This window comes from Dermacentor silvarum, chromosome 1, assembly GCF_013339745.2.
Source record: "Dermacentor silvarum isolate Dsil-2018 chromosome 1, BIME_Dsil_1.4, whole genome shotgun sequence".
NCBI lineage: Eukaryota > Metazoa > Arthropoda > Arachnida > Ixodida > Ixodidae > Dermacentor > Dermacentor silvarum.
The window spans coordinates 59,464,985-59,480,321 of NC_051154.1; the positions used below are offsets into that span (position 1 = coordinate 59,464,985).

The 15,337-nt window shown below is 42.4% G+C and overlaps 1 protein-coding gene across 1 annotated transcript in view; it reads right to left on the minus strand.

Moving 5' to 3' along the window:
• Positions 1-15,337, minus strand: part of LOC119464051 (obscurin-like) — a 201,139-nt gene that overhangs the window by 61,375 nt on the left and 124,427 nt on the right. The window contains 17 exon segments of the mRNA XM_037724875.2: positions 233-368; positions 4,215-4,384; positions 4,544-4,676; positions 7,194-7,363; positions 7,669-7,795; positions 7,889-8,058; positions 8,265-8,400; positions 8,525-8,694; positions 9,787-9,898; positions 10,076-10,248; positions 10,943-11,051; positions 11,478-11,653; positions 12,832-12,940; positions 13,056-13,228; positions 13,404-13,524; positions 13,873-14,045; positions 14,173-14,278. Of these exon segments, the coding sequence (XP_037580803.1) occupies positions 233-368; positions 4,215-4,384; positions 4,544-4,676; positions 7,194-7,363; positions 7,669-7,795; positions 7,889-8,058; positions 8,265-8,400; positions 8,525-8,694; positions 9,787-9,898; positions 10,076-10,248; positions 10,943-11,051; positions 11,478-11,653; positions 12,832-12,940; positions 13,056-13,228; positions 13,404-13,524; positions 13,873-14,045; positions 14,173-14,278 (2,464 nt within the window).

Genomic DNA, 15,337 nt, shown 5'->3' on the forward strand with positions numbered 1-15,337 from the left:
TGAATTCTGCATTTTACGAAAAAAGAAAGAAACATACTACGGTTTGGTCAGCAAATTATGACTGATCTCATGTTTCGCTGTCTAATATATATATATATATATATATATATATATATAGATAGATAGATGGATAGATAGATAGAGGGAGAAAGAGAGAGAGGTTACACCTGCCCGAAAGGAGCGTGGTTAACGAACGACATACCCAGAGCACATTTGTTTTCAAACAACTTACCATTGGATATCTAGTGGCGTGTCTCCAGGAGCCAGTTTTGCTTCCAGCTTTCCTGGCTTTCCTTCGATCAGCTCAGTAGGCTCAAGACCTTTTTCAAAGACGGGCTTTTGGTCCTTCGCTGCCTTCTTAGGCACGGCTGAGTAGAATATAAATAAAATGTAGGTTTTGTAATTGTCCGAATGCTCTCGTGATTGCATTGTATGTGTGCAAGAGCGACCTCGAGAAATTGAACATCGAAAACGTGTAGCGACAGTTAGCGGGTGCAGGCGTTGCTTTAAGCACCATGGAATACTTATTTCAAAATTAATCAGTGCTGCAACTAGTAGTTCATAGTTTTTTGTTAGGTAAGTATGCAGGAAAGAAGAAGGCCCCGGGCATCGTAACTGTCTCACTTTTTGGCGGGCAACAAAAGCGTCCCGCGGCCCTGAAGATGATAAAAATGACATGAGGAACAGAGAGGAGGGACACAAAGAAAAACGACAATGAGGTGATTGTAGAATAAAGAAAATAGCAGGACGTAAACAGACTGCATAAGTTCACAATTAATTAATTTTCTCTTGTTGTTTAATAAGTGCACACCAATGGGAAGGTAAACTACATTAAAGACGGTAAGCTACATTAAAGTCGGCTATCACGTTAAAGAATCCCAGGTGGTCAAAATTAATCCGGAGCCTTCCACTACGGCGTAGCCTCATAATCAGAACTGGTTTTGGCACGTAAAACCCCAGAAAGAAGAAGAAAGTCGGCTATTCCAATGAACAGTTGAGAAATACGGCAGGCACATGCCACAAGTACACATACATATTAAGTTTACAAAAATAATTGTAAACAATAATTAAACCAAGAACAAAAAAAAAAACTGCGCACACAAAACCTCTATTTATAAAATACAATCTCGTAACTGTGCGTAACTGTGCGTAACTTGTAACCTCTAAATCTAGCCAGAAAATATAAATGCGATTCAAACGGACTTCTACGTACATTTTCAGAGTTGACACCACTCACAAGGTCTTATAATTCACGCAGTGATTATATCTGGAAAATACCCTTTACACGCCTTATGTTAACAAAGCAAATGCTTCGTCGCACGCTTCCAAAGCTGTTAAACGAACTTCATCAATACGGAATCAATTTAGAAACACCAGGGAACTGTGCAATTAAGGTATTTTTTTGTTGCGAAGGATTGATGAATTTATTTTGTGTGAAAGCTACACATGTATAAATTTAATTCCAGATTTCCGAAGATTTTAATTGTTAAAGTTGTATAAAGGAATGATGAATTTATTGTCATGAATGCGTTAGGAACTTATCATTATACAACGTGTACAAAACATTTTGTATTTCCACGCTCTCACTGTATGCCATGTAAACGGGGGCTCGAAGCTTCTCAGTTGGATAGATTTACTTTTTTTCGAGACCTCGGCTTCCACAAAAGAACAGACTTGTGGATGGAAGAAAGTTTTTTGACTGATTTAATAGCGACCTATCTGCACCCGCGTTAAGAGTAGTTCATGTACACTGTACAATAAAAACGCTACTATGCGCATAACACACGAATGTCATTTTTCAAATAGTCCAGACTTGAAACAGTCAATTCACATAGAGTTAATAAAAATCTACAATTAAAATCATATTAATCAGATTGCGGTCTACCAGTAAATTCCGTTAGGATGTCAAGTCACATCTTTGTTTAGCAGGGCAGGAGCATGAAGCAAGTACTTTAGAAAATAAATATTACCGTCTGTCGAAGTGGCTTAAGTTATCTCCAAAATGGACTCGCTGTTGGTAATACTGTCAACAGTCGATGAGCCACTGCTCCATAAATGTGTCTGGGGCAGTGACGCAGCCAGTAATGTTTTTGGGGGATGGGAGGGGGAGGGGGGGAGAGGGGGCTAGGCAGGCGGCATGCTGGTAGACACATTTTTTTTTTTTGGGGGGGGGGGGGGGCACGTGCGCGGTGTTCTCCCCTCCCTGGATACGCCCCTTCTGGGGTATCATAGTAGGTGCAGTTGGAGCTTGTCTTCGTTTTTATTCGGTGCAAAAATCGGGGTGTGTAGGCAACGTCCAGTGGTAAACGGCGCAGAAGGGTGTCTGATGTACGGTCAAATTTTATGTTCACAGAAAACCGTACAGTAGGGTCGACTCGATACAGCAATGACGTTTTTATATTCTCGTTGAACCACATATCTTCAGACAGCGTCCCATGCAGCTTACGTGGAACGCTTTTCGCGTCAAATTGAATGCTTTTCGGTCATTGCATTCAAGGAGTGAGCATCAGCCGGCATGTGGTCGGCTACCTCATTTTCAGTTAAACCAGTATGACTCGGAATCCACTGAAAGTGAACTTTATGGACGGAATATGAAGCGATGATCAGTGTCTCTGCGACCGCATATGGTAGCGAGCAGGAATCGACATACAATTAATATTGATCCAATGACTCCAGTGCTGCTTTTCAGTCAGAATATATGACCCAGCTATTTTTACTTTGTTATAAGCAGTGTATCTTGTGGACTGGAGAATTCTAAATAGTTATTACGAGGTAGATGGCGTCTTGTGCGTCAAACACTTTTACTTTAGTTATGCGTTGGTACGTAAAAGGTAGACCTGGAGCTACTCTCTGCTGTAGATCCACCAGTAAAAACACGAACTAATAACTGTCTTGCTATTTACTCATGTGCGGGAGCGTCAGCCATATAGCTTCTGGTGGATCCGTTCTTAATTATTTTATAAATTCTTGAAATTTTGAGAGTGAAATGCCAAAGCAGAAAATTTAAGACCGGGAGAGGTGACTGACTTTGCTAGGAAGTGATACACGGGTGATGAGAACGCAATGTCGCATATTCCTCCAGATCTTTGAAGGAGAACAGTCTCCAATGGATGTGAATCGTGTTGTATTGTTAACTTAAAATATCGAAGAGTTTCCTGAACACGTAGGCTTGAACAGCTGGTTCCCTGGCTTCAGCTATGACAAGGCTGCTCAATGTTGAGCAAGGCAATCTAAGACATTTTCTGGGGCTTCGAGCAATCTGGTTAGATAGAATTTGGTCAGGCTAAGATAAGCCATGCATTGCAGGCAATGAGTAGACGATTGTTTGGCGAGCGAGAGCAACATGGAGTTTAAGTAGTGAGTCTGATGTGCTGCCCCATTTAGTCCTTGCATGCACCGCAATACGTTGGGAGTTCGATTAACGCGCTCCTCAAGATGGGATATATGGGCATTACAAGAAAGATTAGTCTAGGACTATTCCCGAAAAATGGTGAGTCCGTGCATCCGGTAAGTCTGTCTGTCTGACTTCAATTCTCAGGTTTGCTAGGTAACACCTTGTCCTTCGGAAGCACCTTGCAACTTGAAAAAGCGCCCCATTTCATGATTATTCTCCTTCTGGTGGGTTAAACGTAACGCGTTGGCATCAGAAGTACTCACCTTGACAAATTAAAAAAAGAAAAAGCTACCGCTGACGCGCATTACAAAAGAGAAAGATTTATGCGTCTTGATTTGCTCGTAGATTTTGTCCCAATTGCGCTGTCCACACCAACCAAATGTTTTACACTTAGTCGCTATGGATTTGGTAGAATGAGGCCGCGTGTAAAAAAAATAAGTAAAAATTTGTGCAAAAAAAAAAAAAGGCCTAGCTGCAGCAGCATCTGAGGCATTTCCTTGTGGTCGACTGCGAAATTAACGGTTGAGATGCCAGCCGTGCTTGCGTGAATGCTGTGATGTTGAAACTCAACATGGCCCCGTGATCACCAAGACCTGGTTGCCATGACTAGTAGTTCTGTTAAAAAGTTAGACGCCGCAGTACATATCCTGTATTTTGTTTGCCATTATGCAGAAGGCGCAACATTGTTTTCTAGAGCGAGATGTTGATAGTTTATGTATTATACCATAAAAGCAAGCTCTGTATTTATGTGGTAGATGGATGAGTATTAAATGATACTGATGGCTTTCAAGCAAGCAGGTAGACCAAGGAGATTCATTACTTTCAATGTCCGCTTCCGATGGCGTCTTCCCGGCGTCGTTTGAAGCGACAACAGCGTAATGACCCGCGTCTTGTGGCTTGACATTGTCGATAGTGAGCGCCAAGGTGCCATCCGGCTTCTGCTCTGCTCGTACGCGGTCGTCTAATTTGACTGGTTTTCCATCCTTAAGCCTGAAAATAGTAGATGAGAGCAGGATAATGTGGTAAGACGTTTACAATAAAAATGTGATTGACGCGAATACGTTGTCATTTTTTTTTGTTAAGGCAAGTCGTAACCAATGCGTTGCGTGATTTTTTTCGGCACTTCTTTAAAGTTCGTTATGTGCTTACCACTCAACCTTCAAGGGTGTAGCGTCCGGTGCTACTTTGGCCTCGAGTCGAGACGGTTTGCCTTCAGGCAACGTGGCAGGCTGCAGTTCCTTTTCAAAGTGTGGTTTCTTCGGCTCCGCGCTCTTCGGTTGTGCTATAGAACGGGAAATAACGACGTTCACATAAGCGTCACAGCTTGTACTTCTCAGTCACCATATCCCCAGAGTTGTCAGTGTACCTACCCGCTTGCCATGACTCCTGCTGAAAGGCAGACATTGCTGAAATCCGCAATGTCTGCCTTTCAGGTTTTTTTTTTTCGAGAGAGATAGATAGAAAGAGATAGAGATTGTGAAGAGGAAGAGGCGCTATTTTCTGCAACCCTCTAGGGAGAGTGGCTCAGCGCAACATGGTATCATGAACTTTAAGAAAGGAAAAATGCGGCCGCATGGCAGAGAGTTTTGTTCCGTACCAATGACGACGCGCTGCCGCTGCGGTTAGATAGCGATACTGGTCTGCCGGCTACTGACACCTACTAACCTTTGGCCCAAATCTTCGTAATTGGTAGTCGAAAATGAAGCGCACTTAGCTCCGCTGTCATGTCTCAGCATCACCTATACCGATTAATACATTGGAATTCAGCATAAGAGAAAAACGGATAATTCACTTTAAAATCCTGTATCCCGACGTCTCGAGCTTCATATAATCAAAAGGTAGCCATCGATTGCCATCTAATAGGCTTGAGCATTGCTTAAGCCAAGCATTTAAGTATTAGTGCACCGACTTCGTTAAAAAAGAAAATTAGCAATAATATGATGAAATAAGAGGTTGGCATGAAGAGTGTGTCAGACGACGAAAGAGCTGCACACCACTCTCTTCCTCTGCTTTCAACTTCGGCCACGGCACGTCTTCGTGCTATAAAGGGCTATTTGCCACGCGATTTCTTGTTGCCTTTCATAAAACCACAAAGCTCGCGGCACCCGCCGTAGTGGCACTGTAGCTGTGGTGTTCTGCTGCTGAGGACGAAGTCGCGGGCTCAATTTTCAGCCGCGGTGGCCGAATTTCAGTGCCAGAGTAATGTAAAAACACTTATGCAGTGTGCTTTTTGTGCACGCTAAGCAACCCCAGGTGGTTGAAAATTCACCAAGATCCCCCTGCACGGCGTATCTCATAGACCATGAGTTGCTTTTGTACAATAAGACTCATATATTTTTCAATGCTCACGGTACTGGTCGCACAACAAAACTGTAATGCTCCGCACTGGGCTGCTCCAGACTGCTTTAGATGAGCTTAGATTTTTTGCAATACACTTAAGTGACTGTGCGAAGGCGTTTTCGCACTTTGGGGATATGTAGATAGTAGCTGCTTAGGGGGCTACCAACCAAACGGGTCATCTCGTGCTCAGGAATATCGTATAACGCCTTATGCTTTGAGTTACCGCTCATTTGAACAAATAGCGAATTTTCTTTCTCTGCAAGAGTAGTGGTGTCTCGTACTTGAATTCATTTGGCTTTTCCAGAAAAGTTTTAACCATTTATATTGCTTTTTAAGTGCAATAGTGGATAGGGAGGACGACAGACCGCTCTCCGAAGAAATGATCCTGTGACCTTGGCCGAAGTAGCCTTGCGCGCATAAGGGCAATAAAGTGCTTCTTGAAGGCGACGGGACTGTACGACTGCCTGGAATTATACCAATGAACATTCAAGGTTTGTGCACACTGGCTCTTTCTTGGTATTTCTTTTCCCTTCTATTGTTCATCAAGTGGGGTGTATCCAACCGGGCGCGATCTTGATTAATCTCCCTGCCATTCCTTCTTAGCTGTCGTTTTCTTATCACAGTTTACTTCTAAATTTCATAAGCGGTATATGTGTGGGAGGAGAGGGAAGAAACAGGTAATAAAGTTATGATTGATTGCCGCATTGTTACACTCGTCCCCCCATCTGCACGTCATACAGTAGGTGCAAATTGTAGACTAATGAGCGTACCCCATGAGGGAAGACAAACCGCAAGTAATTGCACAATTTGCACAATGACACAAAATGCTGAAATTTCTGTAGCCAGCGAGAGACAGTGAATGCTCACTGTGTCTCCTCAGTTACCCCTTCATGGCTACCGTTATCACTACAGCCAGGTGCCCCGTGATCATGGGCAAAACGGATTAGTGAGCGCGCTTGCAACAAATAGTGGTAATGCTACGCTGAATCATTCTAGTGTCACAACTGCGAGAAGATCATTGTTTTGGCTCGCAGCAAGCGCTAGAGGCCAGTATGTAATCACCAAATTTACTGAATAACAAAGTTTTACGGCGTCATGCAGCCAACGCAGGGGCCCCACCATCGACACCACCATCTTCAGTTAGGGAGCTTAACGCCCTAAAGCAACTCATGGGCTATGATAGAGACTAATTTATTTTTTAACCGGAATAATTTTTACCGCCCGGGGTTCTTTAGCGTGTACTTACCGTTTCTGCATACCGCCCCCACAGGAATGCGGCCGCCGCGGCCGATAATCAAACGCGAGACCTCGTACTCAGCAGTAAAATGCCATAGCCACTGATCCGCGGCGGGCAAAACGATTATTGTTTATTACATTCTAAATTGAGCTCAGTGTGATCGTAAGATTCATTTTGCTTTACTAGCCACTGTGCTATCGAAGTCGGCTCTTTGTAACTCACTTTTGACGTCCGCCTCAGATGACGTTGATCCTTTGTCGTTTGTAGCTTTAACCGCGTAATGACCAGCATCGTCAGGAGTGACTTCATCCAGTTCCAAGGCAACAGTTCCGTCGGGCTCTTCAACCAATTTCACATGGTCTGTTGGCTTCACTGGCTCACCGTCTTTAGTCCTGTTCCGACAAATGTGACAGAAAACTTAATCTTCGATAATAGCATTCTGACAAATGTACTCGCCTCAAGTTAGAATACATAACAGCCGCGTGACCTGTATGTAAGTATATTAATTCAATCTAACAAAAATAGACGTATTATATGTTCTAAATATTTTTTGTGTGCTCTGGCTCTCTTGAGCTTGCAATTTTACATGTTGATAGCATATCTGAGCTGCTTTAATGTAGCCTGGTCGTTTTTACTAAAACCTGCAGACGATTTTTTTTCTACGTGCTAAACTTAACGAGCAAAATGTAGCCATTACCATTCTACAGGGGCTGCGGCTGAAGCAGGCATCTTCGCTTCCAGACGTCCGGGTTCTCCTTCCGTGAGAGTAGTTGGCTTAAGGCCTTCTTCGAAAACTGGTTTTCGTTCCAAGTCTGATGGCTTGGCTGCACCAGAAAAATCATCGCGTGATCAATAATGCCGTGTAATAAGGTAACTTTAGGTTATTATACGTATACTTGAACACAAGAGGAACTCACTTTTGACATCGGCGTCGCTTGCAGCTTTGCCTTCGTCGTTTGCAGCCAGCACACTGTAATGACCAGCATCACTTGGTGTAACTTTGTCAATATCCAAAGCAATAGTCCCGTCAGGTTTCTCCACCATCTTTATGTGGTCAGATGGCTTGACCGGCTCACCGTCTTTCAACCTGTAACGAGAAAGGACAAGCCGGAAGTTGAAGGTAGAAAATCTGTCGAAATATCATTAAAAATGTGATCCAAAGATGTTGGCAGTGTGCAACAGTAACACCAAACGTGTTACTTCCAACCCTCCGCATAATGCTCCTTCAGTTAAGCCTGCGTGACCACTGAACGCACATAGCAGACTAGAAGAGAACTTAATGAAAACCCTTACCACTGGACATCCGAAGGGGCGCTGCCTTTGGCAAGCTTCGCCTCCAAATGACCAGGTGCACCTTCAGTCAGCGTGGCATCTTTGAGACCCTCGGCGAAAGCGGGAGACTTCAAGCTGTCGTCGCCTTTCGGCTTGGCTGCAGAAAATACCCCGCATAGTGCGGAATCAGTGTGTGTAAAGACTGGAAAGCTACAACCGCAATGAGTAGAAACGCAATGTTATACTTTAGGTATCTAGCTCTTAACGCAGATTCCACTTACTTTCCACATCAGATTCAGTGGTTGCTTGCCCTTTGTCGTTATTTGCCACAACGGCATAATGACCGGCGTCATCAGGACGGACTTCGTCGACTTCTAGTGCCACTGTGCCATCTGGCTCTTGTGTCAACTTTACGTGATCAGAAGGAACCACCGGCTCGCCATCTTTCAACCTGCCATGGTAACAAGAATGCGTACATTTTCCAAAAATGTTCAAGGGCATACGAGAAAAAAAAGCATAAACAAAATAAATTTGGTTCAATAAGCACAGGTCGTAATTGTCCATAAAATTGTCCACTCCGTTTGTGTTTATAGTGTTCATACTAAAAATGAAGTATTATTATCTGCGCGGACAAAGTCATACCACAATGTAGCTCATTATTACTCATGTATCGGAGGACCTAAGTGTTGAAAAATGTTATCGTGAATTAGAGATGCACGTTCTTGGAGATATACTGCAGCCGTAGGAAGGTTGTATGCACTGAGATGACGTTTGAGGGGGATTCCGCACAATAGCAGGCCACAATTAATTCAAAAACCAAGTCTTCGAGACAATAGCAAGAACAATTCTGTACAGAAACGAAAATATTTTGATAAAAAATTACAGAATTTAGAAGTCCACGTGGCTGAAATTAAGGTGCTGAAACAGACTCATGGTGATATAATGAAAGAGAAAATCCTGTATGATTAGATTCATTGAAGGTTATAGGTTTCAAACATCGTGGTGAAGGTTCTAGAAGGAAATTTAAGATGGTTTGGTCATGTGGTTGAAAGATACGAGCGCTACATTGGCAAAATAGCAATGCACAGAATTTTGAAAGAACATGACTAACACGAGAATTGAAGGTAAATAACAATGTACGCGATAATGCTCCCTACTAACGTTTGTTTTCATTGTTCTTTTGTACTGGATGTATACATGTTGAAATGTACGTAGCTCTTAAACCGTGTATAAAATCAATTTGTCAAGCAAGCGCATAGATGGCGTGTTAATGTGCATATTACCTTTGAAAATCAGAAAAGCTTAATATGCTTAACCTTGCAGAAGTTTTGCTGCTGGGTTGGGGGGTTGAACAAAAGAATGACGCCTGCCTTGTTTACATTTCTTTTCAGATTGCGTGGTTTGTTGCAGCCAGCGCAGGTAATGCCGCTTTGTCTAGTTTGCATCTTTTTGGCGGAGTTCTCCTTCAAGTCATGTACTACAGCCAACTCGCCTAAGTGAAAATTCTATGCACTTGGCTCCACTGCCAGCTCAACGCACGTACCACTGCACTTCGGGTTCGGGATGTCCGGGCACTTTTGCCTCCAGCTTTAGTGGTTCCCCATCTTCCACTCGGACCTTAGTTGGCAGGCTCTTTGCTACTGCAGGAGCAGTTTCTAGAAAAGCAAAGGAACACTTTGTTAGCAACAGCCTGAAGGAAACATCTTATTGCTGCTGCTGTGGATGACAAAGCCTCGACCACCGTTAGAGAAACAGGGACAAGCTCGTCGTCTATATGCGTGACAGTCCAGAATAACAAACGAATATATGAACTATAAAGTCAAAACCAATACCTGTCAATGTAAGGTTAGCCTTTGATGAAGCTTGTCCAGACGTATTCTTGGCTTTGCACACGACTTCGCCGATCTCGTGAGATGTCACACTCTTTATCTTAAGGGTGTATGAATCACCTTGCTGAGTAATTGTAGTCTCCTCTGACTCATTGACTATAGTTCCGTTCAATAGCCTGTGAAGGATAAGTAAGATGACTCAATCAGGCGGCAGAGATGGTAAAGAGGAAAGACACTACAGCTCCGCACGAATGTTACGAGCACGGCTGTACAGGAGAGGCCGTTAACAATTCACTAAGTAGAGGTAAAACATTTGCTTACATAATATCATGTATGGTCACATTAGTAAGTTTTATTGACTAACACAATCTTGAGTGACGTCTGCTTCGTAGTGTCACACATGCTACGTATATGTGCTTAAAGATTCCGCGAACAGCGGGAGCAGAATCAAAGTTGCCCTTGACACCGTTGTCGATGAAATCGCGTCAAAAAATTCATTAGTAATTTTTTGGAAATTATCATAATAAATCTGCAGATTCAGCCCTCTGTTCAAAAACTCGCATTTTACGAAGACGCAAGTCTTAAGTCCCCTTCCAAAAGACAAAATTTTTCAACAGCAGTTTACGTTGCTTTATTGCTCATAATCGCAATATATTGTGCCAGAGCTCGTTTTCGATGACAAGGGCGACAAACGTGGCGTAGGCCATCACGTTTGTCTCTATAATGGCATAGCACGCTTTCTGGAATACAACGGTGTTGTACTCGCTCCATTGTCTCCTTGCCGTTCCTGTATTATCCGTCGCACCGAGCAAAATTCAACAGCACTGATTTCGTATTCCAAGCTGGATGCGTTTTTTCGGCGATACTTACCAGGTTGCTGATGGTGTTGGGTTTCCTTTAATCCTAGCGTGGAATACTGCCTCTTCGTTGATATTAATCTCTACGTCTTCCAGCTCCTTGATAAACACTGGTGGCTCGCCTGAGTAAAGTAAATAATAGTATTAACAGGACCCAGAATACAGAATTGATATTACTATAACGTTAGAAACATTGCACTGAACTTAATGTAGCAGTGAGGTTTCAGATTTACGCCACGGTCACTCACAGGTGCCTGCATTGCTTAGGCGAAAGCGCAATGAACAGCAATGTATTTGTCGGCCGCATGTAAATTATCGGCCACGCTTGCTATTTCAGTTACGAAGGCTGACAAAACATAGCATAGTGCGTAACGCATAGGCTTTCCTAATAACTTTTCTAATAAATTTCTGGAGAACTCACCAGCAGATGTCGAGTTGAAAAGTCGCCGATTTATTATATCATAAAATACTCATGCACAAAGCTCATGTTTCTAGCCATGAATAGCTAGGTGGGTGAGGATGAGGGAAAAACATGAGCCCAGACGCACCTCTGAGTGTCAGCATCGCATCAGCTTCAGTCTCTCCTGCACTGTTCGATGCTTTGCAAGTGTACTGGCCAAAGTCGTCGTCAACATCTTGAATAACAAGACTGTAAGACTCGCTTTCCACGTCCGCAGAAATCGTGATTTTGCGTGATGGCGATAGCTCTTTGCCGTCCTTCTTCCTAAAACAGTGAAGAACCAGTTACAGTTTGCACCTTTGCTAGTGGCAGAATCTATTTTACAGCAGCTGTGTCATAGCTTACTTAACATTATCGGCAAAGGTCAACTGTCAAGATCGCCATTATGTGCACTAAATATCACCACTTAAAAAGTAAAGAATTAACGTAGTTGACAGTTGATATTTTATGAGCAATATTTGGTGCTGTGCCCGATCTACAACTCCCCCCTTCCCTCCCAGCACCACCGTTTTTGTACACTTTGTTTATTTACTTAAACGCCACAGAACAAGAATGAGGTGGCTCCGTGGATAAAGTCGACACTATCGGTCGCCTGACTGGGCTCTCGGAGCCACCACGCATGCAGCACAACAGTTTTGGCTTCTGGCCAACATAGCTTGGTATAAATACAAACGTGGCAGAAAAAATAAATAAAGAGAATTTATACATAGCACACATTTTATAATGCAAGTTCAACACCATGCATTGTAGTAGTACCCTTATACCTAATGCATAACGAAACATAAAATGCACGCACTAAGTAGTTACACATAAGTTAAGGTAACCAGCGGAACATTAAAAAATAATATTGTTCTACTACATATTGTAGTTTTGCACGTTTTATAAAAGAAACCAACGATGTGTATTTGTCTATTAAATCTAGAATTATACAATTGTTATTCAGGAGTTTGAAATTGTCATTCTAGTAGTTTTTTGCTATAATTAATTCTAATTGCCAACGTTCGAAAAGTATTACTTCTGATAAGCGCAGGCTATATAAAGCTTTAACCGACGAAATTTCGTGGTGCTTAAAGAGTTCTGAAGTATACCTTCACAGATTTTCGACACAACGAATGTCTTGTTTTTGTATTATGTTAGGCATTTTAATGCAGCTGCAGGTGATAGGCCACAGTCTAATAAACAATATTTCAACCGGGAATTAATGGTGCTGAAATAAACTTGTTTGTTCTAGATGCGTTCTAGAAAGCCCTTGTGATTTTACTCGGGACAGCATACTCTCTAGTGCAGTCATTATTAATAATTTTCATTGTGGTGTGGTAAATATACAAAATCCATCTTTTCTAAAGCATTGTAACCAATCAATATGGGCACATCTATCAAGCGCTACATCAGCGTTTAGGTTATGTTTATGCGTATTATGAAGGAAGTGTGGGAAAGCTTACCAAACAATGTCTGGTGCCGGAATTCCAGTAATAGTTGCCTGAAACTTTACGGTGGACCCCGTGCTAGCTTCTTGGTCTTTTAGTCCCTTTATTGTTGGAGCAACAGGCTCTGGAAGTTACAATGTGCACAAATATTAGACCTGAATGCGGTACAGGTCAATAAGCAGCGGCCTAAATAAAAGAGAATGTGAAAATAACAAATGAATAAAGATACTATGGCTTACCTTTCACAGTGAGCTGGGCCTTGTCAGTTGCCTCGCCCTTTTCATTAACCGCTTTACAAGAATACTTGGCTTCGTCTCGCATTGTTAGGTCTTTCAACGTAATGGTGTGGGTATCACCATCCTCTTTGATTTCAACTCGTCTGCTTTCGAACAATTCTTCTCCGTCTTTGTACCTATAACAAAAAAATTATGTGTAACTGGTGTGGAATGTTCACATTGTTCTCTTGTTTTCGAGCACTCGATAACTTTTCGCTGCCTCTATTTTCCGTACAAGTTGTGCATATGCTCCACAATTCTCCACAGTTGAATGAAAGAAAAGAAGAAAAAAAAAGAATGGGAGTAACTTGCCATGTGACCGTAGGCGTTGGCTTTCCAGCTACTCTGACCTCGAAGCGAACCTTGTCCCCGATGACTGCTACGGTATCCGCCATTCGCCGAATGAAAGTCGGAGCCTCTGCATCGTCAGGAACTACGTGCGAAAGACAAAATGTGCTTTGAGAAATGACCACATTAAGGGTGAGTGTCCCGACTGATAACGGCATCGTACGTGTCTCACTCGAAACTACTACAACAACTTGCAACATTTCCTCGGAGGTGGGAAAAAGAACCTACACGAGTTTCTCTCACCATATCTCTGGGGACCAAAAAGAATGCACCGAGAGAAAGCAAACCATCGTTTTCCGTTTTTTTTTTACGCGCAACAACGCCAATGCCCTTCAGTTGCACTTTTGCAACGTTCCACATTTTACTCGTACGACGCCTTAGGTGTTTTTACTAAGCATATTTACGTATAGTTGACCGTGCAAAGATTACATACGTTTGATGGTGAGTTCCGCTTGTTGCGATACACGTCCAAGGTTGTTCTTGGCAGTACACGTGTAGAAACACTCGTCATCTTTCTTAGCGTTTTTAACAATGAGGCGATGAGTGCCGTCGTGAGATGTGATTGTGAATTTCTCACTTTCTTCAATTGTTTCACCATCTCTAGACCTGTAATGATTTATACATACGCAGAAAAGTGCTTTAGTACATACGAAAAGAGAGGCTTAAGACGATTACAAACGGAAAGTAACTACTTTGAGTGTTTTAATACTGTAGTGATTAAAAACGTGATTACCAGGTGACGGTTGGTGTAGGATAACCGGACACTTTTGCTTCAAACACGCATTCTTCTCCTGAATAAACGCACTGATTTTCGGGCTTCTTCTCAAACTTCGGCTTGCCTGAAGAATCGAAAGAAAAACAGGCAAGGTGAATTGACATAATGAACGTTTGTTTTCCACCCAGCTGTTAATGACATTTGAATCCTGCAAATATGGGATGAAAATTGTTATAAAGAAACTTCGTTTCTCTCTACAGCAGAAAACCGATTTATTAGCACAAGGAGCAGTGACATAATTGTCACTGTGAATGCAGATGTTAACCATAAACGCGAACTGAGCGTTCAAAACTTCGCAGCAACAAAGCATCAACTTAGGTAGCAAGCAATAACTGTTGTATCTAGTCATTTTCACGACTTTGAGACGAACAAACAAATAATACTGACAGGTAATCAATAAACTTTTTATGAGACTCTTGCTGACAGCACAGCTTCGAGAGGAATAGTTCATTTTTTTTGTTGCTGCGTTTTCGCTAGGTAAATGTAGCAATACTGGAAATAAATGCTTGTCACTGTGTTCCTCCACGGTCAAAACTGAGTCACGGGGTCTTTTATGATCTCATTCAAGGCATCAACTTGTTTTTGTGATTGCAACCTACAAAAACATTTGCATTGTTTGTTTTGACTGCGCATTGTAGTTACATTTACCTGTAAGGGAAATCAACCGCGCGGTAATCTTCGTTAGTGCGATACATTCATAAACAATCATGAGCGATATTACTAAATGGGATGAAATTAATATCCCTGTACTATAAAAAAGGCAGAAACACAGACTGTGTCAATTGAAAATCCTAGCTTTATGCTAGCATGTGCAATATGTTCGCCCTTGGCAGCAAGATTGCGAGCAAAGCTGAACAAGCGCTCTGATGTTTGTGGGTGGTTTGCGCTGCAGTTTCCTACAGTTGACAGCAGTGTTGTGCTTTACCCTCTTGACCAAAGGGAACAAATGGCGCTAAATGACAAGGACAGGAACACAAAGTGACAGGATGTACGTCGTTACTTTGGACGTACTCTCTACTGTTATATGTTAGTGTTATTACGATTATTGGTATAAGCTATTGAGATTAACGAGCTATTGAGCTTAAATGGTTGCCAGTTACGTGAGCCATAAAATTAATGTCAG